Source organism: Simochromis diagramma, unplaced genomic scaffold (genome assembly GCF_900408965.1).
Source record: "Simochromis diagramma unplaced genomic scaffold, fSimDia1.1 OVJJ01000205.1, whole genome shotgun sequence".
In the NCBI taxonomy this organism is placed as follows: domain Eukaryota; kingdom Metazoa; phylum Chordata; class Actinopteri; order Cichliformes; family Cichlidae; genus Simochromis; species Simochromis diagramma.
In genome coordinates, this window is record NW_024386782.1 from 8,812,181 (window position 1) to 8,837,308 (window position 25,128).

The 25,128-nt window shown below is 39.2% G+C and overlaps 1 protein-coding gene across 3 annotated transcripts in view; it reads right to left on the bottom strand.

Annotated features, from left to right (window-relative positions):
- LOC120727117 (phosphatase and actin regulator 1-like) overlaps positions 1 to 25,128 on the bottom strand; it is a 49,525-nt gene that overhangs the window by 9,486 nt on the left and 14,911 nt on the right. Inside the window, exons 1-7 of one of the 3 annotated variants that reach the window (XM_040021280.1) lie at positions 19,858 to 20,474; positions 16,937 to 17,101; positions 10,315 to 10,395; positions 8,453 to 8,656; positions 7,553 to 7,901; positions 2,685 to 2,884; positions 1,270 to 1,426 (exon numbers count right to left, since the gene is read on the bottom strand). In XM_040021280.1, the coding sequence (XP_039877214.1) occupies positions 1,270 to 1,426; positions 2,685 to 2,884; positions 7,553 to 7,901; positions 8,453 to 8,656; positions 10,315 to 10,395; positions 16,937 to 17,101; positions 19,858 to 20,143 (1,442 nt within the window). In that variant the 5' untranslated portion in view covers positions 20,144 to 20,474. Of the gene's footprint in view, positions 1 to 1,269; positions 1,427 to 2,684; positions 2,885 to 7,552; positions 7,902 to 8,452; positions 8,657 to 10,314; positions 10,396 to 16,936; positions 17,102 to 19,857; positions 20,475 to 25,128 lie in introns of those variants that run through there. The other 2 variants (XM_040021295.1, XM_040021286.1) reach the window with 2 other exon arrangements.

A 25,128-nucleotide genomic window follows, 5' to 3' on the forward strand; every position in this document is an offset into this window, starting at 1 on the left:
AAAGGAATAAAATACATGTTACATGAAAATATGAATACAGTCATTAAATCCAGCAGAGAAAGAAAAAAAAAATACAGGATAAAACTGTGCGTTTATTAACTTTATGAAGGGTAAAAGCACTTCATTTTACTTTCCATACTTTTCCCAGTGAATCAGGTCAGCAGAACTAAGCTGAGGTCAGCGTGTCCTAGATCAGCATTATCATAATCAATTCTAACTGGCCTGGCACAAGCAATTACTTTAAAGGACACAATGCCGCTGGTAATAAAGAGTGAAATGGGAAAGTGTTTGTTAGGTGATACTGTATAAAAGACGCTGTTACAGAGCTGGAACATGAGAACTAAGCAGACAGTATGTCTGAGAACATGTACTGTGCTGCCGTCACAGTGAGGAGTAGTGCCAGTGTCTCTAGATAATACTCCGTCAGTGCCGCATCTCATATCGAATTGCACTATTCAGATTTTCATTTTTACCAAGTAGCTGGTGGTTTCTTTGCCCCCTTACCACATCATTACATCCGCTTTATTTAGTCGCGCATGTTCATAAAGCCCAGTGAAATCAAATGAGACCAAACATTGCGTTGTTTGATCTGCTCAGTTACTAGAATTCACATTCATGACCTCAACATATGTATATACATTCCTACGACTTGCACACACGGCATCACTGCAGTGTGTGTAAACTGCTGATATGAAGCGGCTTGCGCGGTGCTGCTGTGTGGAGGAGTCGGGTGGAGATAGTTTGGCACATGCATCACTGTGGTGATTCAGTGAGCGAGGCAGGGAGTCAGGCAGGAGAGGAAGAAAGTGAGAGAGAGACAGGGTTAGAGAGAGAAATGGAGAGAGAGAGAGCACTCGAGAGAGAAGACAAGAGCAGGGAAAAAAAGGAGGAGGGGGGAGTTTGATGCATCACTGAAATTAGGTCAGCTCCATTTTCAGAGACTCGTTTTAACGAAATAAAGCGTTTATCCTTATCGGATATTGGGAAGGAAAAAACTGAAAGGATAGACAAGACTGAATAAAAATAAGACTCACATGGGCTTTGGACTGAGTCACAATACTGTTAAGCCAGGACATTAGGAATTGTCAGCCCAAAGTAAAACAAATGCTTGCGATGGCTGAGAAAAGCCAGTGCTGTTGCCCAACAGCTGTTATCGGGCTGGCTACAGCAACATCAGCCAGGCCTGCTGGAAATATCTGTCCCAGAAATTGTGGCTGTATTGTAATTGTATTCAGGCTAAGAAGAAAAGCATGTGCGTATGATTCTCACCTTGTGAGTTTGGTGCCTATCTGCTGCCTAGATTCCAGTCTCTCCTCATCTGTCTGCATGGGCAGGATGTTTTTCTCCTCCAGTTCCCTCTTAGATGGACGGTTACTCAGCTTGATGGCCAAAGAGTCTTTTCTTAGTACCTTCTGAGCCAGTGTACCTAAATTTGAAATGCAAAATGTTAAAATAGTTATGATTAATAGGTATTGGTATGGTAAAAATAAGTACACAAAAATGGGGTTTAATGTACTGATCTCTGCTATTTGGCCTCTGTTTTCTGGATCTTCCAGAAAACAGAGTTTTAAATATTTTATACCATGGATTTAAAACAATAGCTCTCTCACATTATGTTCCTTCCATGCATTCTGCACAGTTCAGCAGTTTTTCCAAGAGAATATGCATCAAAGTTTTGGCTGATAATTAAATTCTAGATACATTTCTGTGAATCTTTCGGCCCTACTTTGAAGGTTAGTTTAAATCTGAGTTCCAAGAGCCTTCATGTGAAATAAGGAGCCCTGACAATTATGATCAGTCAAACAAACAGTCTCTATGTCTGCAAACATGAGCTGTCCAAACAAAAACAGAGAAAGACACTTCTACTGCTAAGGCACCCTGTTTCTCAAATGCCCTACCTGTGACTTTAATTTGACTTACAACTAGTGCAGAACAAAATGTACATGTTTGGAGAGGTCACACTGCAGCTCGAGTGAGCAATTCACAGAAAGAATGGGGTGTGTTAACAAAATATGCAGCTCATGCACACCACCAACAGCAGTTAGCTTCAATAACTGCACAGAATTGGTCCTATGTTTATGCATGAACAATGCTACATAAAACCATAGTATGATTTAATTTATATGCCTAGAAAAGTTTAATTATACATGACATATTATGATATCATGTTGCCTAACAACCATCTGACAACAACTAAAAAACACAGACCAAGCAATACTGTAGCACAGGTATGTTATAGTTATCTCAACTGACATTAATCCTTAGCTTAACATTTACTGTTATTTTTGGTATTTTATATAACACACACTAACTAAACGAGGCATGCCCCAGTGTGTATGTGTGCCTCACAGTTAATTATCACAAAAAGAAGCCTAAAGTGAGCTACATAATCAAACTAGATCCCCAGCTTTATACCTGCCAAGTATAAAACAGATCACATTTTATAGTTAAATTAAAAAACAAAACAAAACAAAAAAAAAACAGGGATTTTTAAATGTTTTGGGTGCATAGTTTAAAAAAAATAAAATAAATAAATAACCAACCGTACTTGATAAACTAAATCAAAATAACATCCTCAAAAGTCAGACAGTAATAGCTTAAGGGACAGATCAGGCATCTGCTGATGAGCATAGTGCAGTAGTGCAATTTCACTACTCGGTGTTACCATGACAGCTGCCACTTACTTGTAAATATTGAGTCGTCATCTTCATCATCGTCTTCATCGTCATCCACATCATCATCCTCATCCTTATACATGCTGGGTAGATCTTCATAGTCAGATTCATTAGGCAAGTTCTCCTTATCGTCCTCGTAGTCGATGATCACAGATGGCACTTCTCTTCTTTCTAAGGGGGCACACTGACCACCGCCGTGCAGAGCAGAGCTAGAGGAGCGAAAGGGAGATAAGTTATGATGGTTCTGAGCCAAGTATGAATATTAATAGACTGAACAATTTCCAAGAAAAAACGAATGCTAAACAAATAACAAAAAGATGATATTTTATGTGCGTATCACAAACATTGGGTTGTTTTGTAATGCCTAAAAAAAAAAAATTGGGGAACACACTACTTTCAGACATAAACATGAGGATGGCGTCACTATTCTGTGAAAGACTACCAATAGCTAATAAGTTCAACAAGTTAAAGTCACTTCTCAATACAAATAAAAAAAATAAATAAAAAAAAATCAACAGGGCATATCATTAAAAGACTTACGGAATACAGAGAAATCTCTCTGCACAAGGTACAAGGCCAAAGATTAAGACTGAATGGCTTTTACAGCACCTTTAGCCCCTGAGATAGGACTGCAAAAAATGTAATATTAATGAAATAAAAATATTAATATTACAAAGAACAAAACAGATAAATAATGCTCAGCAGCATTTCTAAAACCACTGTTAGAAAGCATGGTTCATCACTGCAAACAGCACTTCAAGAATGTCATTTCTACCATGTAAAAGACAAAACGTTCATTTAATGGGAAGTAAGGTAAAGTGAAAAACTGCCCTGTTGCCTGACCAATTAAAATAAGAAATACTTTGTCAACCTCACCATGCAATTCAAAAGCTAACTCCAATTTGGAGAAATATGTGCTGCCAAATACTGACATCTTTTTGAGGGAAGGCTTACAATGCCATATCACAACATATACACATATTACAAAACCACAGCTCAGTAGCTAAAGAGTCCATGTGCTAAACTGGCCAGCTTACCTGCTGTTTAGACCTATCACACACTGAAAACAGCTGGCAGGTTATGAAATGGGGAAAAAATATGACACTGAAATGCTGAAAATTGAAATCCCTAACAAGCAAGACAGACCTTAAAACAGTAAAAAATCGTCTCCTTAAATATATATTTAAAAAAAAATGTACATAATTCAACATCTGGAAAATGTTATATTAGAACCATTGTAAAATAGATTATTTGAAAGTCACTGCACTGTGCTCTTGTTTACATTTTACACAGCATGCCAACTTTTCTTGGAACAGGGTTGTGACAGATTAGGAGGATGGCCATATTATTTGGCCTTGCTAAAAGGGTGAATTTATGAAAACCCTGAGCCAGAAAATCCAGTTGAAATGGGGAAGATCATCATATTTCATCTCCATTATCTTTCAGCATTTTTTTTTTTAAATTCATACAGTATTATTAAAACAATAGCCCGCACAAAACCCAGAAAATGAAAATGGCTCAAAAACAATAAATTGGCTTTGGGCTTCTGGTGCAGAACATAATGATAGCTTAGTGGGTTTTTAATCCAAGTATAAAGCGAGGGGAGATACACTGTGTAACTGGAGCTGAAAGAAAACTTCAGTACAAAAAGCCTGAATACCAACTAACTGCATTTCTGCGAAGCCCTACGCAATACCATGCAATTCTCTGAGCTGCACAGAAGGAAAAAAAAAGAGTAACGGATTATACAACTTGCATTATTAACAGCAGCCTGACGAGAATAAACTTCACTTTCACAAGCAGTCACCGGTTGGCACTAGCAAGCAGCAGTGACATATATGACAGATTCATTAATAATGGCCTAGCTGAAGGTTGTTATGATGGGACACTGTGATGTAACCACGTTCGGCTTTCAGACTAATTGTGAGCAACATCAGGGCCATTACTTCCTTATCCCTACTCGAATAGCTTTGGTGAAAAAGAGATCCTAATGTAAGAGGTTACATAATGTGCAATCCGCTATCATGTCCCTTTTCTCCAAACATGAAGAAATGCAGCTCTTGTAAAGAGCAGCTGGTCATGTTATGTCAGGCCAACTGTTGGAGGGACGCCTACTCCATGCGCCTGTGCCCACACATACACACATTTACTTTAAAATTAGGCCATGCTGCCCTGTGAGGCAGTGTGCCGATTTAGACCTGTATGGTAGTGCTACAGAGCTGGCAGGATGCGACCTCAATAACACAAGAGCATATCTGAAAGTAGCAGACACAGTGCCACAAAAACAAATACTAATAAAAGAGGAAACTCTATGCTAATGACATTTCTCAGTGATTACTCTGATTAGACCTCTTCTAGGGACAGCTTTTAGTAACAAGACATTCATTACTCCATAATGACCAGAAACTCATCAGATAAAAAAAAGAAAAGAAAAGAAATCAATTCTTTGTAGAAGAAAAATGTCACTAGCAAACGCAAGGGAAAATCTGCATTAAACGCTATACTAATATTAGCCATGTAACTGTAAATCCACCTGCCTAAAACTGTGCAGATCCCCTTTTTGCTGCTAATAAAGAAGCTCTTTTCTGGTGCACAGACTCCATAAGACCTCTTGGAAAGTGTCCTCTCCTATCAGACACAAGGACTTTAGCATCAGATGCATTAAGTTCTACAAACTGTGATGCAGGGCCTGTATAGATGAGACTTTTTTAACAAATACCACTGATGTGTAATTGGACTGAAAATCTAGAGGCCAAGTAAAAAAAGTTCAAATCTTTGTGATGCTACACCATTTCCAAGCAACTGCCATCAGAAAATATTGCTTTACTAATGGGGTGGACATGGTCTGCAGCATTGTCTATGTAGTTAAACTCTCTGTCATTTCTACGGTTTTACATATAAGGACATAATAAAAAGTTATCAGGTATTGCCAGGTTTTAAAATGAGGTAAATACCACCTTTAGCAGCAAGAACTTGAAGTAATCATTTTCTGCTTGACTTTATCAGTCTTTCACATTGTTGCTGAATGAATTTTGGACCATTTTTCTTTACAATTTTGCTTCAGTTCAATGAAGCTTGTGGGCATTTGTTTATGCACAGCTCTCTGAAGATACACTTCAGTCAGCTGAGGTCTGGACTTTGACTGGGCCTTAATTATTTTCTTTTTAAGTCATTCTGTGAGTTTTCTGCTGTGCTTGGGATCATTGTCCTGCTTGACCCAATTTCAGCCAAGCTTTAGCGTTTGGACAGATGGCCTCACATCTGACTCTTACATTTCAGGAGTTTATGGTCAACTCAGTGACTGCAAGGTAGCCAGATCCTGTGGCTGCAAAAGAAGCCCAAATCATCACCCCTCCACCACCTTGCCTTACATGAGGTATTTGTCCTAATATGTTGTTTTGTTTTCATCAAACATGGCACTGTGCATTATGGCCAAGCATCTCTATTTTGGTCTTCTTTGTCCAAAAGACATTTTTTAAGAAGTCTTCTTCACATGCAACATTGCAAACCTAAGCTCTGCTCCCATATTTATTTATTTATTTATTTATTTTAGATAGAAAGAGGCTTTCTACTGGCAGCTCTTCCAAATAAAACATATTCGTTAAGTCTTTTTCTATTTGAACTGTCATGAACTTTAACATTTAGCATGCCAACTGAGGCCAGTAAAGTATGAAATTTATCCCTCTGGGTTTTTTTTTTTTTTTGCTGACCACTGCATGGTCTGACCTTGGGATGAATGTGATAGGACACACACTCCTGGAAACAGCAGCTCTCTTGAATATTTCATACTCTATATACTGTAGAGTGATGAACATCAAATTAGGAATGGCCTCATAACCCTTCCCAGATTGATGCAGCAATAAGTGCTTCTTTAAGATTCATTACCACCCAAATTGCTATTTTTATAGAGGTCCTCACACTTGCTGCCAATCAATTCATCAATTGCATTTGATTTGCAGCACCTAGCTGCTACTTACCCTCTTAATTCCCATGGAATCAGTAAGGCTGTACTTTGTTTTTCACTTACTGCTTTTGCATTTTTGCTTATTTATTTAAATAAATAGTGACATGTTGTACTATGTCTTTTATTACTGTTCATCTGAGGTTGTATTTACCTAATTTTAAGACCTGCTAAGGGCTCGATTATGATTATTATTATTTTATTACATTCTAAAACCTTGGGTTTGGGTGTACTTTGTTTTTACCATGACATATAATATGTGTATGCAGTTCTGGCATAACATTCCCTGAGAATCACCTCATCTTCTTCCCACAGTGCATCTTGCACTCATGTCTTCTACGGTTAACCAATTCTCACACACCCAGGTGTCAACATGATGTAAAAGAAAATGTGACTCATCAGACCAGGCAGCCTTTCTGTTTTGCTCCCCGGGAAGGTTTTGGTGGTATATTCATGCATGTGAAGGTTCTCAGTCATCCAGGTCATGGTACACTAACTTGGAAAGAAAAATGACTGGACTCCTTCAAGTTTCTTGAAGATGTTTCACCTCTCATCCAAAAAGCTTCTTCAGTTCTAAGACCAAATGGTGGAGAGTCCCAGATATATTCAACATGTTCACTCTCATACGTCTTGGTAAGCATCACAATTTGATCAGTTTATTACATTTGTCCATTTTCTTTCTGCGTTTTCTGTAATTTAATGTTCTCCTACTGCCTATTGTGGCCCTCCCCGTGTTGTGACTGATGAGTGTAGTTCTGTTACATAAGATCCAGCTGTGTCATTTTTAAACATACACACGCAGCATTGTTTAAGTTTACTTAAGATATTACATGTGATTTACAGACAGAAACTGAGCCATAATCCTTCCCTGCCTTCCCACAATCAAATTTAATGACCAGAACTGAGAGCTACTAACCTTTCAAACCTCTGCATGGAGAGTGCCAGGGTTTTATTGAGCTCCTCAATGATCCGACTGGGGGCATGTAAGCTGCCGTACTGAAGCTGGAGCGGGTGACCGTGGCTCTGGTGTAGACCGGCTAGACCGACAAGCTGGGAGGGCAGTAAGGTGCCATGTAGGGAAGGCATGCCCTGGGGAGGGGCAGACTTTTGTGGGAGAGTGTTGAGGGGGTTGGGGGATGGAGAAGGGGAGGATGAGGAGGAGTCCAGCCCCCCTGGAGGCACGCAAATCATCACTTTCTTGGGTGGCAGAGGTGGAGAGTGCTTTCCCCCAGGCATGCAGGGCAACTTCATTGGCTGGCAAGAATCTAGGGAATTGTTAAAAAATAAAAATAAAAAAAGGACAAAAAGAAGATTCATTGGACTTATTATATGAATGTCATGCATGGCATAGCTATTGCAGTTTATGGTGCAGATAGATAAACAAAGAACACAGATGAGTGGAAACGGCTCAAGCATCAGCCCAGAGTGGGGGAATTACACCAGAGTAATGCCACTTCTCTCTCCTGACAGATTGACAATGACAGATAAAGCCAGCTGACCTAACCAGAGAGGGATTTAATGAGACTAGTATAATCCTATGAGCATGTGTGGCTGTACAGGTACAGTTTAAAGCCAAAGCAGTTATCAACACAAGTACCTGCTATTTACTTTAAAAATGAATCATTTTTTGACAGTTAAAGGTAATGAAGCAACACCCAACAATGTGCACTTTAAGGAAAAATATTAAATCAAGTGTATATTATGTTGTATTTATTCTGCTTGGATTAAAGAAAAGTTCTAGAAAAAAAAAAACATATTGCCTGGAGTGATTAAAGCTGCACAGGCATGGAACGGACCATAATCTAGGACAACTGACCTGTGCTGTGGTTTGGGATCCTAGAGAAAGGCTTTGGGGGGAGAGCAGGAGGCTGTTTATGGTAAAGCGGTGGTTTGGCAGGGTTGTCCTGATGGTCACCTGGATAGCCAACAGATTTCTTAGTGGGCAAGACCATCGACGATTTCATAGAGGGCTCCTGAGTGCAGACGCTGCCATCCATTGAGGATCGGAATTCAACGGTTGCTAAAACAGAAGGAAGAGACTATCAATCTGTAAACGGTCAAAAATGCATTTGACTACACAAGAAAGACACTTTCTAAAAAGACTGCATAAACTAAGTTTAAAATGAACTTGATGTGTTTTTGAGACACTGGGGGCTTGGACTGTTTACAAACCCGAGAGCTTTTTTATCAGCACACACCAGACCGTGGAACAGCAGCAGACAAGCAGTTTGACAGAACTTTTGAATTTTAATTCTTTTATAGTTCTCATCCATTTGATGTTGGGGTTTTTTTTTTTTTTGCATGATCGCACTTAAAGGCTGACAGTGCAAGTCACAGTGCTGCTCACATATTTTCTGACTGCCAGTGCATTTATACAGCATGCCTCCCATATTCCCAAATTCCATGTTAGCTATGGAGTTTGTTTTTTTAAATAGAAAATCACAACAACGTTTCACTCCTCTAATCTTTTTAACATTCAGAAAATTCCTCAAGGGGACTTGTTGTTATTTTTTATTATTAACTAAAGATAACAAACTAATAATTTGTTGTAGTTTATCAAGCTCTTTATTCAGGGATCATTTCTAGGCTTTCATTTTGAGGCCGGTGCTTTAGGAAGGATCTATGATACAATACAGTAGCTTTCATCACTGTGATGGGAGATACTGAACCATTTAACATGTTCCATGTTTGGAGATGCTTTTCTGCATACCTTGGCTGTAATGAGTGGTTGTTTTAGTCACCACTGCTTAGTAGCTTCACCTGTCTTGTCTTTCTTCTTTTTCCATGAGCTGTTGAGTTTATGCAATGTGTACTCATTCACTGTCACAGCATACAGTGTTTTCACATTTAGCTATTAAACTCAGTTTTTCAAAAAATAATGAAAGCCAAAATCTTCCATAAACTGTATATAAAAGATGGACGTAGCTATTGTGACATCAGTCATTGGTTGATCAAGTCCCATCCTAATTAAGCCCTCTCATGATCGCCATCTTTATATTTTTTAAACTGGGTTTGAGAAGTGGTAAACCTGAGGCCTACCATGTAGGCATGGACCCATACAGTGTTTTGAATATCATGTTGTATTCAATAACACATGAAACTAGCAATTATGATCTTGAACTTGTCAGATCCTGTTTACTATACTCACAGATCAAGTGATCAGTAGCACTGTTTTCCCACACTCTTGTGTACAATTCTTTTTGGGCCATTAGAAAGAAAAAAGGTTCAATGCATTGGCTTCACCTTTAAGGTCCAGAAGCTGTGTCTATCTTTTATATACAGGCTATCATTTCTTTCTTATCTGCTCTCCTCACATCTTGGCAAGAGTCAGCCGAGCTTCTCTGACTTTGTTTTTGATATCCTGCGGCATCAAGCCCCCTGTTGTGTGATTCAAACATAATAAAATATATCTTTAGGTTGTGTAAAGCACATCAAATCCAGATCAAACGGGTTTTTTTTTTTAAAGCCACAAATTTTCTATAATGAAAGATTCTATCTCTTGAAGCTCTGTGCCAAATCTTGAAGAGTGCACACCAGAGGCTACTGATTAACAAGGAGATGAATAACTGAGGACCTTTCAGTTTGGTACGCCACCGTTACCCTTCTTGTAATTTCTACTTAAATCTGAAACAGTTTCCATCTGTTAAATCAGAGAGAAACTGCAGAAAATCAGCTCACCTTTTTCAAAGATCTCCTTCAGCACTCCTCTCTTGATAAGCTCATCTCTGCTCTGTCGCATTGACATCTTCCTCTCCAAAGCTGATGTTGTAAAGAAAAGGAGTGTGATAAAGAGGTTTTAACACTGTAACTTGTCATTCAAAAAACTATGACCGTTATTTCTTTGTTTAACCCAGGCTAAACAATTCACAACATGGATGTGGTCATGTGTTTCACAACATTTTTTTTAAAGACGCATTCACATCAACCACTTTTGATGTAACATTTCCAAATGCCTAGAAATGTAATAAATAAGTAACAAACATCAAGATTACTAGCAATATGCTAACGAAAGTTTCTCGTTTGCATCACAAGTCAAAGAAATATTTATTTACTTGCTTATTTGTTTCCTTTACTCAAAGTGTTCAACAATCAGAAAAAGAAAAAAAATTACCAATCAAACATCTGGTCTAGCCAAAAAACAAAACAGGTTTTCTTTTTGTGTGAAATGGATATCAGTCACTATCTGCATTCGGTCACTGTGATAATCCCATAATTAATCCCAGTTTCACCATATACATTTCGTCTGGCTTATTTAGATTTTGCTGTAAAGATAATCAGTCGTCTCTGCTGAACAGTTAGAACAATTAGAAACTGTTCCCCGTTTAACACAGATAAAGGATAAAAAAAGATATTCCAGCAATGCTTCTCATAGTAATTCATTGTGCAAAAGATGCCATGTCCCATAGCTACTGTTTCCTTCTATTTTTAGGCTTTGCGAGTTGAGGCACTTAAGATCTTCTATCAGTAGGCTGAACAAAAGCAGTAAAATACTAAAAAAAAAAAAAAGAAAAAGAAGAAGTCGTTACTCATTTTAAAATCTAATCTTGCACAGAAGCTAATTAAGAACGTGAAATGAGGATGAGCAATAACAACAGTTGAGCACGCTGCACAGGAGACTCGTACACCCTGTGCCCAGTATGAGTGCTTGACATATCAGAAGCCCTGACTTCTGAAATCAAAAATGTTCAGTGCTACTACATATTCAGAGCACACTGGACAAAAATACACTGGCATCTTGACCTCTATTCCTTGCACATCGTTCACAGCACATTACACTTTAAACCCACTGCTCAAAATAAGTCAAAATCACTATGCTTCTTTATGAGTTTCTCTATGGTACCAGGTGTTCATCATCAATGCTTACTTCAAAAGCTTTCCAAAGCTTTATGATCAGCCCTGAGCAAGGAATTAGTTAAAAAGTTAAACATATTTTTTGGGGAGCGAGCATACATGACCGAATATTCCCCAATATGCCACACTCCTTTACTTCAGCTGCCAAGTTGGCATATTGCAGTTTTTATCCTTTCATATGCTTAGTCCATAGCCTCGCCACGTGGGAATGTCAGCTCAACAATGAATGCAGGACTTGGAACAGAAGAGTGGATGTGGCCACAGGTTGTTAATTGGATTTTGGATGGGAATGTGAGTCCCTGGTTTACACTCACATAGGCAGTACATTAACCAAGAGTCAGGAGGTGATGGTCCACTGTTTCTTCCTTTCTCAGATTAAGGAAAAAAGCAGCAGGATGGTGGTCTGAGCTATTTGGGGGGTGACGTTGGTTGATGCCATCTCTTGCTCTAATGTTGAGGCCAAGAACATCAATACTTGGTTACGTTTTCAAGCGTATCTCCTGTTCTTTCAGCCCACTAGTATGTGTTTAAGGCTTGCTGGGGCTGCACACTGGTGACAGCACAGCACAGCACATCATGTGTGGCACTGACAATGATCAAATATGTAACAGATGTAGTCATTCTTAACCTTTCCTTAATTTAAAAACATCTGTATTTTGAGGTTTCTACAATCATCTCTAGCTGTTGAGTAACATGTGGCTGATGAGCAGAGTACTCTACAAATTTAATCAAAAATAAAATATTTGCACATTACCAAAGAATTCCAAAAAACTCCCACAACCAACTTTAAGTGTATATATATATATATATATATATATATATATATATATATATATATATATATATATATATATATACACATACACATATATATCTTGGAAAGTTAATATCTTTGCCAGACATTTGCCTCTGCCAGATCTAATCTGTCTCTAAAAGCTTTCTCCTTAAAATTTTCAACTTTCAAAACTCTTGCATTGCAGTTTAACTTAGACTTTGAAATCCCCATCACGAGTCATTATTCTTTAGTCTTTTGTTTAACAAAGCAAACATTCAAATGAAACTCTAACCCTAACCCTTCTAAAGAAGTACAGCACCAATTTGTTGCCAGAGTGGGGAAACCTGGGGTTAAAGGTCATTACTACGCCAGTTGTTTCATCCAAAACGAAGAGCAATTACTCAGAGCTTTATGACATAAGAGCTCTTCTGCGGGATGCACACAGTTATGCAATACCATTAACTCAAAAGCCTTAATGAGGATATTATGTCTTCAGACTTGACAGGCGGCGAATGTTTGCGAAACAAAAGTGGAAGCTGGTAAAATTAAAGTGGACACGTGCAGAACGTGTGCCGAGCATGAAGTAAGGAGATGAAACTCTGGCCAGCCTCGCAAACCCCCCTAAAAACCCCCCACTCTGTTTAATATTTAATCAGCACATTATTAGTGTGCAAGAAGTGGAATTTCATGTTCATTTCATCAGGAAGGTCCTAGGGGACACACACACACACAATTGCGTGTGTGTGTGTTTAGTGTCTGTTTAGTGGGAAAAAATGCCACTCCCTCAAAATACCTGACTTTGATACAGAGTGCTATTGACTTGGACACCAGAGTAGTTGTCATCACTTGTCAGTTTGTAACAATGTTTATTATATAAGTTTAGTGTGCAGCTGAGGTACTCAAGTTAAAAGCATCAAACAGGATGCACTCTTATCACTACCAAAGGGTACAAAGCAAACCTCCATATCAGTATATTAGAATCTGCAGTAGCCTTCAAAATCACCTTGAATATCAACCAAGTTCTATTTTAAAAGTCTACCATAGCCCAAAGTGTTATCATGGCCCAACACTCCAACCACTCAATCTGTACCAAGATGAGAAGATTAGACACTCATTGGGGAGACTCAGCTGAGAGCATATTAAATGAAACTGGCATATCTAAGTTCAGCCTCTACTGATCTGAGAACACTACATTTAGTTTTTTAGAAAAAAAAAAAAGAAAAGAAAAAAAAAAAGTAAATTCCACTGCGAAGTGACCCAGATAGTCAGAACACATCCTACAAACCCTGAGGCACAGTAGCTTAAAGTGGAGTCTTTTACTGAGGCGTTTCTCTCAGTCTGACTCTCACAAAAAACTGTAATAAAACTTTGATGGTGTCTTCTATCAATGAGGAACTCAAGCGTTAAACCTCAGACCTCAGAAGCTTGAGTGTGGCTAAAATACACTTTAACACCTATAAAGGACACAGCAGGCATGCAATAGGCAATCAACTTCTCCCTTCATACAGTGTACAATGGACACATATGAAATATGTCCTTTTTGTTAAAAATCATGCGAACATCCAGCATGAGTAGTGCAATTGGATGACTGCTGTTCATAGGGAAATGTGCTAATTAGATTAAAAATAGACTCCCTGATAACATCAGACTACAGCATGCATGTTCTTTTGATAAATCTCTTCTCGCTAAGATCTCTTCCTGATACAAGCTGGCTGTAAAAATTTACCAAGCACAATAAGACAGCATGATAAGACATCCAGCTGTCAGATGCTTCTCCTCCCTCATTCCTTCCTGAGGTAAAGAGTGCAGCCTCCCAGAGCTGGCCTTCATCTGCTTAAGATCACAACACATTCATAATCCTCTACTGTGCCCAGTGTCCAATTATCCATGACAACATCCTCCTGCCCAGTGGCTGGTCTACTCCCTATTGATACAGGAGTTGTAATCAACAATAAGGTAAGCACAGACTACTTCAGACACAAAAGACAAACAAGGACCATCTAAGGCCAAGATCATAGCAATGCAACTATAACCATTGTACATTTTTGCTGATTGCTTAAGCAACAGACAAATACTCGAATACTCTTGCAGACAAATGCTGTTTTCAGCTATTAATGATAGTGTACTAAAACAAGCCAATAGCTGGTAGTAGCATGTGGCAGCAGTGTTCTTATACCTGCTGACAACAGGTCAGTAATAAAATGAGGGCAAGTACACAACACAGTTTCCTTGATAAGGTGAAAAATTATTCCTTTAAACACAAACTTGCTAATGGTTATACTGCACAGAGTCTTTCTCGGAATCGGTCTGAAAAGAGCGAACTATTTAAAAAAGTGATCAGTTTCACTTAGGTTTTACGGACTTTTTATTGTTTCTGCCCAAATTTGAAATAAACTTCATGCCATACTTGTTCAGTCTTCTTCTAATTGTACAGCAGTGAACTTCAGCATTTCCCATGCCAACTAAGCTGTACAGACTAAGATGTAGCTCTTGAGTTTTTTGCCGTTTTTCTAAGCATGGTCTGATCTTAGGGTGAATTTCCTGGGACATCCACTCCTTGGAATATTGTGGGACTGTGTGAACTCACACCTGCTCCAGTTGTGCAAACTACCAAAAGCCATGTTTTTATACAGGTGCTCACACTTATTGATAATCACCTAATAAAGAGCATTAGATTAGAAGAACCTGGCTACTAACCTGCTACTCAACCACTTAATTCCAATGGAAGCACTAACTTTTCATACGACTGCATAAAGGCTTATAAAAACTATTTATTTTTCATTTTCCTCACATAACTGTACTTCACAGTCATGGCTGAAGTTCAATACATGGCTGGCCACGAGAAAAACGTTTGTGTGCAGCGAGCCATAGGAAATAATACAGAACAGAGTGATGTCGTTGTCATGTTGTATGTGAAGCACTTCAAGGGTTCACCAAGAAAATGTTACCTTTTCTAAATAAAACTTTTTTCTTGGATGTATATTTTTTATTTCTCAATGAAGCAATAATCCATTTTCAGTAATCACAGGATTCCTCTGCACCATACAGTTAACCTACTTTCCTCAAGCTTAGCAGAATTTCTCATCTAGTGACTATACTAAGACAAAATACCAGCCATTGGGCCTTCTCTAAAATACGTCTAATGACTTATTAATCATTCTCTGACCATAAGATTGATGTTTTGTGAACACCTGGTGCAAACTTGCACCTCGATGTGCCACTGGAACACATTGTTATTGTCATTAAAACTCTTCAATGATTCATGGTGTATAATTCTTTTCATTAATGTTAACCTGGAAACACTTGCAATTATCTTAATAAAAACCAAATGTGCATTTCAATAATAAGGACGTGACCCTGTGAGTTTTCTTAGACGCTCTCTTGCTACAGTTAAAAATCCTTCTGCCAGCTCCTGTCATTTCAATTTATTGCACAATCGCACGCTTGTGGCTTCAATTCTACCACTGCCAGTTGCAGAAGTTCAGGCCACATTCCACTTATTTGGAACTTTCAGAGTTAGGTTCACGCTAAAAATGGATGAGACAGAGCTGTGGTCTCTCTGAGGCCAATGTGCCTGCCTGAGCATCGAAGTCTCTTGTGAGACTGCGCACCACCTGTAACTTAACGAGGTGATCATCAGTGGTATGGCAGCTCAAAAATGCCCATCAAAAAGGATTGAATAGAACAATAGTAGCAACAGCATTATTTGGGGACAGAAGCATTATGCACACAAAACAAGTGGATAACAAAAGCAATGAAAAGCGTCATTTCTCTCAGCTCCACTCAGCATTACCACCATTGAAACAGAAATTATCTTTTGTTGGCTCAGCTTTTGATTACTGTCCTTAACCACAACAAGAGAGATGCTATTATCACAGGGCTGACATGACTGTACCAGTGAACAGACAGAATCTCTGTGGCTGTGTTATCAAGTACACACTTCAAAAATGCAGTTTTTTTAAGTATTAAACAACTCAAAGGCAGCTACAGTTAAAAAAAAAAAGTCAAGCACACATCTTGTACTTCTGACAAATGATGGAGCTGACGAAAAGAGGTCGCAAAAATTAAAACGGTCAAGACTCAAACAGCAGCCAAAGAAACCATGAGCAAACCTGACAGATACTGAATCATTCAGCAAACTCACACCAGAAAATGTTAATTGAATAATGTTACTAAATGAGAACATCCTGTTCTGTTCACACTGGATTTAGCTCCCGTCCATAAAAGCAGGGACGCTTCTTCGAGCCTGGGAGCTACAGTCTGACAAAGTGCCTCCTCCTTTCCAAGAGGCTGACAGAAAAATTCAGGATGTGTCAGTCGAGGAAAATAAATACAGCCGGATCTGAAGAGACCACGTCCTTCACTCGACCCTGACAGCACTGGGCTGAAAGATCAAAGCAACTCTAAAGAGACCTCAAAACATGAAACTCCAGCGCTACACTGAATCAATTTGCTGCATTGTGACTCACCCTGGAGACTGAAAAACTCAATCAATTTTTCTTTTGACCAAAGGATATGCATTGATTCCCCCAGCCAAAAAAAAAGCCAAAAAAAAAAAAACAAAAAAAAAAAAAAAAAAACCGGAAACCACACAGGGTACAGTCTTTACAAGTATTGGAGTTATTATACTCGTGTCACTATTATGCGGATAAATTATGAAAAGATGTCACGTACCAGCTGATGTCTGCTTGAACTTCTCGCTCTTCTTCTTTCTCCATTTCCAGGGCTTGAGGAGCCGCCCCAGAGTTGCAAACTTGCTCCGCCGACGGATGGGTGGAGTGTGGGTACCAGAGACCAAGGACTCCGAGCGCATGGCGGCAAGCCTCTCTACTTCCTCCGCTGTAAGGGGGAGAGAAAACAAAACAAAACAGATTTAGTTTAGGTGAGGATCCAGAGGAGGTAATGGATAGTCTGGATGATAACTAAAGGCAGCAAACACTTTTGTTTTTTAATATCCAAGCAGAAATAATCTGTGCCAAGCAGCCTCCAGAATTCAGCACTAACTAGATGAGGCTGAATAAGAGCATAAACAAACCTGCACATCATATGGCATTATGCAGGATTTGCTCTGGGTCTAAACAGTTCTAGGCTGTAGACTGACTGATGAGCACCTCATTAAGGGAAAATCTTTCAGCTCTTCATCAAATATTCACGAGGCCCGGCCCTATAATCTTTTAAGTACTGTTTGACTTCAGAAGCAAAGAATGTTAAGTAATTTGCTCAAACACAAAATATTACATGAAGAAATAACTGCGAATGCAAACGGCTACAAACAGCACTTAAAATGTAACACCGAGAGGAAAGCTGGCTGCTGGATAAGAATACAAAAGGCGGATGATTAATAACGAAGGGGACTCGAGCTGAAAATCTGACTTAAACCTACTTGGCAGCTTGTGAGATTTAAAAAAAAAAAGAAAAAGAAAGAAAAGAAAAAAGAATTACGCAATGCCATAAAGCTCTTCTCTCTTCTCCTTACTTTAAAACCTAATCTTTAAACTTAGTCTTTTATGTAGTCAAAAAAACATTTCATCAGAATAGCAAAATATCGCAAATGCAACTGCGTGCAAGAACAGCTGATTAGTCAGGACAATGCATGTTTTTTTAAACTGCATTTTTTTCTACTAAGCAGCCAGTGAGTTCCATTACTTTCCATACGTTCGAGATCAGCTCGCCTCGGTTGTTTAAATTAATCATCTCTGCATTTATAATTGCCAAAATACATCATTACTGAATGATAAATGTGCAGACTTTTCAAATCAGTTTGCACATGCACCCATACAGAAACTGCACAATCTTGCAGCGAGAGCGATTAAGACAAACAATAAACAGACATTTTTTTTATTAGAATGAACAGCATCGCTTGGGAATGTCTTAGAATTCTCTCAAAACTCTTGGAAGCTATTAAAAAGATGACACAAATCACCTTTAAAGTATCTTATGAACATGCAGCAGAAGCAAACAGAAAAACTCAAAAACCACCACAGAAACCCCCTAAAATCAGCAGTGTTAAAAGTCCAGAGCCTGGACGCACAAGGTGACCCTCTAGCACATCGTGTCACGTCTGTTGTCAATGTCACCCCGTTGCATCAGATCATCACCCATGACATGCAGTCAGGGAATCTGAGGGTGTTTGTTTGTTTATTCTTTTAATAATTGCATCACTTTTGCAATGTTTGCCAACACAGACATACCGCTTAACAGGACAGCCGCCTCCCTGGGGCAATGAGACAGTAAATAAATGTGGCGATAATGCAGTGCTGAAATCAGTCCCACGGACCATTATTTGAATGCTCTGCAGCATCCTTGGAAATCCTGCCACCACAGCACTCTATAAATAACCCAGCAGTCAGTGTTAATTGAATCCAGGAGAGATTCAAATGGTTTCGTTAGCAGCCTAAAGGCCAGATAGAGACAGGAAGACAACGAGCTCTAAGTTGAGCCACATCCAGGAGCCAAGTAACAAGCTGCTGTACTGTATGACAGAGAGAGTGGCAGTAATGACTCACTGTTAGCAACTTCAGTGCTCAGGGCATTGCTTCATAACATTAAACACTACTTAGTGTTAAGTACCACAACCTTAACTCAAAAAGGAGTATGGGTTTGAAAAAATATATATATACTTTTTTATATTATAATTATTTTTTTAAATGCACACAATAGAAACTGCAGTAAAGCAGTTGGGCCTTCCTGTGAAGATGAAACCTCTGGATACTATCTCCCCACAGGTGTAGGTATCTCAGTGTGCACTCAAAAGCCCTCTTATCCCAAAATACAGTGTTTACTACCAGATATATTTCTTTTTTTTATGTTGTTGTGCTGAACTATTTAAAACCAATACACATAGAATCAAAGTCTACACTGTAAATGTGTGATGATGCAATTGTAATTGTGAGAAAATCCTAAAATCTGCACAAGAAAAAAATAAGGAAATCCTCTTCCAAGTGTCCAAATTCATTGGAATTTTCCTCTTTTCTTCCTCTTCTTGACATCAGTCTGATTGCACGGCAGAATCCTTATAACCTACATTCTCCACCACTGTAACACGAGCAACTGATGCTGCTGGTTTTAATTAACAACACTTTTTTGCATGCCAAGATGGCTGAGTGATGATGTAATGACACCTAAGTGGAGGGGGGGGAAATAGGCTTTGTGCAAACAGCCTGCACAGCTTCATGCTAGAGGTTAATACTGAGATCTAATGACAATTAAAAAACAAAAGACGCAGCGTTTTTTTGCGGTCAAACGACAATTAACAGTTCAAAATATGAGCAGCCCAACCCTGTAAGAAGTTCTGATCCAGTCAGAGGCAGTTTCCACAGCAGCAACAGTGATTCACTCTCCTTCAGGAGAGTGGTGTCATTTCAATGCACATCGACACTAAAATAATATAATCTATCCCTCGAGGGGAAAAAACACTATATCCTCAACTGTATCCTCACACAGCCTGCTTATCAAATCGCATATTAAACCCCCCCCCCCCAAACAAAACAAAAAACAGAAGCAACGTAGCCATCTTCAGATGTGTGCATCCTGGATGGTAACAGCTACCGCAAACCTACTATGGGCGAAACCACACAAGGTTTGAGCCTACTCACCGTCCTGCGTGTCGTTTCCGCGGCTGCAATTGCTGCAAATGTGCTTTATCTCTTTCCCGATATGACAGTGGATCGTAAAAGGCATGGTGTTGTTGTTGTTATTGTGCAGATGCTGGCCGTGCCCCTTCTTGTTGTTCAGAGACATTATTTTGACCAAGCTGAACGCCTTTTTCTTAGGTTTCTCCACCGCCACGGGCGTGTTTTCTCGGCATCCCGTGGTAAACCAAGTGCCGTGCATGATGGTGGGCGCAGGATCCACGCTCGGGTAATTGGCCGTCTTGAACATCGGGAAGCGAAAACGGAGCGGTGCTTTAAACGGAGCGGCGTTACTACGTTGTGGGTTTAAATTAAAGGGCCATCGATCGAGTCCTACCTGACCTACTATAGCAGCTTCTAAGTATTTGGTCGCTTGTCTCTTCGGTAATCCCACACCTTTACCTGAGATCCCAAAATGTGCAGCCTACTTGGTTGCGCAACGCAGAAGTCGCTGCTGCTGAGAGAGAGAGAGAGGGAAAAAAATCTGCTGCCAAATCCAAGAGAGCTAATAATAAAACCGAGGCTGAATGGCAGTGACTACCTTTCACTCCCAGAGCTGTAGACTGCAGTCGGTTGTGGCTAATCCACGATTAGAGGAGCTGAGGAGTGAGTGCCTGTGATTGGCTGCTAGGTACGCGCTTCTAATAGGCCAGCCTGGACTCAGGAAAAGTTGCTCCTCCATCCACAAGATCACAGTTAACTGTTTCTTCTATTATTAAGCTGCCTAATATGACAGTGCCATTTGAAGCAGCCGAAAAAACCACAACACAAACTAAGTAACACATCTAAGCATATTAAGTATAAAACAGTTTGTTGTGCTGTGTGTTTGGGTGAGATGGACATATTGATTTTATACTGAGAAGATCTCAAACATATTTAATCAAAATATTATTAGAATTACTTCACAAACTGAGATGACTGGAATAGTAATGGGTCCAAACACTTAGACGGGTGAGTGAATGTTAGACACAGTGATTCAAATGATAACAATGCTACAATGATACTGATTAAAACACAACAATATATATACACACAGTAGATGATGTCATCAAATGTAATAGCTTAAAAGCCATGCTGACATCATTCAGCTTAGAGAGCTTCCGATACTAAATACATAGCGAAACAATGGAACGTAACAAACCATGCAAATTAAGCACTTTAAGGCTGCTTCCATCACACCTATGTGCACACTTGCTGAAGGGCAGCAAAGAAAAAACCCCAAACACCGATCTAATGCGGGCATGATACCAGACAAGTGCTGAGAGGTCAAATTAAAGAAACAAACAAAGGCAGTTTAATCAGTGATCTGAAAGCAGAATGAGAGGGCTCAGCCTGAAGAAAAGAGGCATTATGATAACCTTTCTTCAAATCACAAATTCCAAATAGCTCCGCCCTTGATCCCCAAAGTTACTGTTCACATTCTGGAATAATTGATAGTATTAACGGGCGGTTAATAAGCCTTTAATTGTAGAAAAGATAACGGGAACCCCACGGCATTTCCAAACATGTTTCAAAGCAGCGCATGGTTGTGAAGCTGGGGTGGGGTGGGGGGTATCTTTGATGTTCCTTCAATGAGCTGCAGCTTATTCCACTGACATCAAAGCGCTCTCTGAAATGAGGGACAGAGTCACGCAGATTTACTCACACCACGGTGCAATGCAGTAGTTGCTCTTAGTTGCCTCTCCTTGGTGCAAAGTTTGTTTGCACTGATATGTGTTAAACTTTAGGACCCCGTGAAGCAGAGTTTTTCTTTTTTAATATACAAAACATTTTGCAACAAAGAGTCAGGGTTTAGCAGATAACAGGGACAAAATTATCTCCCTTACTATGCAAGGAAGATAACATTGCACCAAAGTGTGACTCTGTACAGTACATGCGTGCTCGCTATAGAACGAGGAGCAACAGCCCTGATAGACTCAAGAAACCTGCGTTGCTTTCTTCCTGTGCCGGCCTGATAACAGCATTCACTCTGTTTACTGCCGCCCAGCCAAATAATTCTGATAGAGGAACACAAAATGCGCTTAAATCAATAGTGATGTGTGCCAAGACTCATGCATGCTAGCCTGTGTAATTCATCCTCAGCTTTTGTCTTACAAGAAACAAATCAAAGGCAGGCTATATGTCGGCTGCAAGGAAAGAATAATAACGTGTGTCAGTGTTGTTATGTAACTACTGTGTGACGCAGTGTTGGTCAGGGCTTCACATGACTCACTTTTAATCAGCTGACCACAGTTCATGCCTTTTGTGACGGGGTAAAATGTTCTCTTTTTGCTATCTTTCACGAGTTTTTGTTGTTTAAATGTTTGATTTTTTTCACTTGTTTCATTTCACTGGTCACTGTCTATGATAACTCTAGTTATGGATCTTGGGTATATATTGGCTCCATAGTTATATTCAGCTTATTGGGACTTGTTTTTGCATAACCCCACTAGTGTTAGCAGTGACATTCAATAAAAATGACACACCACGTTGCTTACTGTTCATTACTTTAACTGAACCACAACCATAGGGTTTTAATTCTTTTTTTATTTTTTATTTGGCTTCCATCCATCCATTCATTCAACCGCTTATCCAGTTCAGGGTCACGAGGAGCAGAAGCCTATCCCAGCTGCCATAGGACACTAACACAGTGTTCCATGCATTTCAGCATAAATCTCCAAGATGACTGTGACTCTTAAAAGAAAAAGACTTTCATGTTGATGACAACATACCTGACGCTTGTCACAAACTCTCACAATAAACTTCAACTGTCAGAATAAGCTCAGGTACAGCTGCTGAGAAGTGTCTGCCAGTCTATTCCGACTCATGCTCCTTCTGATAGAAATGCTGGCTCACAGCACTGTTTGCCAAGGAGTTTCAGTAAATATTAGTTATCTGCTTTTTTTCCCCAAAAAACTTGTGAGGCTGTGTAAAATGTAAACAACATCAGAATGCAATGCTTTGCAAATCATTCAAACACTATTTATAACTGACAATGCAAGGTACAAAACCAACATATCAGATGTTTAAAGTGAAAAATATCATTGTTTTTGGGAAGAATGTGAGCTCATCTTGAATTTAATGCTAGCAACCCTCAAAAAATGGTACAGTGGCAGCCAAACACTAATTTTCAACCTAGATCTTGTGTAATTTGGCATAGCATGGCCTTTTCTCCCTGTTTCCCTTTCTCAAGAATGGTTTCTTGACAGCGATCCTTTCCCTGAGACCATTTCTGAGCAGCTTCAGTGAACAGTAGATGGATCAACTGAAGGTCCACATGTATCTCTCAGATCCTGTGCCAGGTATTTGCTGGATTTATTCCTGTTTCTTACGATATGACTTTTTGATACTGTTCATCTGCTATAGATAGTTTTCAGGCCTTCCAATTCTTCTTTTGTCCTCCACGTGTCCAGTTTTTGCCAATTTGAAAAATAATAATAATAATAATTTAAAGACACACTGCACACCACACATGCTGAGCTATCGCAAGTTTTCAGCTAATATGTCTTTGGGAGTCACCTTGTAAGTACAACCTTTTTTTTGTGTGGAAATCGCAGCTAATGCTTCATCAGGGTTGAAGGGGAGAGGGTCAATCTGGCTTGTTAAAAAAGCCAGCATCTGTGAATGTATGGACAAAATGACAGGGATAAGGTGCGCATCATGAATGCTAAACAGCTAAACAAGTCCTTCTTATTGCAAGTGGACACAACCTGTCCTGCAGTCCAGACCTCTGAGCCACTGAAAAAGCTTCGGCCCAAAGAACACTACAAAGGATAGGAACATTTTGCTTTCTAAACATCTTTGGTCTCCTTGGTTCTTTCATGCTTTTTTCCGAACTTTTGTTTCATTTTGTTTTAAAGAAGACCACAGAGATAAACATACCCCAAACTATTTTTTTAACCATAGTGCTGGTATTAATTTCACATTGATTTAATGTTTTTCAGGATTATAAAATTTCAAAATGTAATAGAGCAAAACCACAGTATTTTTGCACTCCTAACTATTTTTTAGGAGTACAACCTCACTTTAAAAAAAATGATGTTTCTATAACACTTTCTACAAGATGTATAAATTGTTAAGTTGCTGTTTTTTTTCCTCAAGACAGAGTTTTGTGACTCTGTTTATTTCATATTTTGGATTCTGGTTCAAACTGGTTTCCATGGCTGCTTTGCAGATTTTAGGCTAAACAATCTTACAACTTCCGACTGAGCAGCCTGTCACTACAAATCTGCTGTTCCCATTCTTTGCGTATCTCTCTGTCTCTTCCCATCTGTCATTCTCTCACTGCATTATTATCTGCCTCGCTCACTCATAGTAAGACAGCACCACATTTCCTTGACACAATCTAGAAGATAAGATGATAAAAGTGCAGCGCTTTGCCTTTTGCACATTTTTTTTTAATTTGCCACGGGGAAAATGTGAAGGATTTTATGGAACCGAATCTCAACTCTTTTATGAAGTTCCTGGCTCCACCTTCAGAATTAAGCCATATCTTTTTTATCGCAGGCAACAGAGTAATGTGACATGATTATGTAAAAATCCACAGACTGCAACACGTGTGAAACAATGTTAATTTATTTAAAACACGAGCACTTGTTATTTTGTTTGTTTTTGTAATAATTGTGCAGATCTGCACACATACTAACCAGCTCAGCCACTTAAGCTGACAGAAGTGTTCATAGAAGTGGTCACTAAGTGTCAGGGATTGTGATAACATGCCTGTAACTACCCTCTAGTAAACTGAAAATAAAAAGCTGCTCACTTCTCATTTCTGTCATATTTCATTTCCCTTCTTGTCTTGTTTATCATGCAATGTCTCCATAATCTTTCTTTATTGTTAATTAAACTGATAAGTTTTGAATGAAAGGTGCTGCCAGGATATGCTACATGTGGTAGGTGAAGTTAAATATAATTTACTCACTTGCATAAACTTAACAAAAGCAGCTGGGTAATTGCTTAAATATGAGTATTACTCACAGTAAAAAAGACTTTAGAAAAGTACATGCAGGTGTTACATTCTGCACTGTGTTGACACTGCAATCTGCTAGAAAACAAAAACAGAAGAACCTAAAATGAAATCATTGCAGTAGGAGGCATCCACTGCAGAGCTGCCCAGCTTTTTCCATGCAATAGTCTTTGCAATGCTGCCATCTAGTGGGGTCAGTTGGCATTTTGCCAACTCTAAATTCAAAGCACAAAAAAATATTCAGTTTCGTCACCAAACATTTACACTGTGCAGCGACATTTATGGACTCC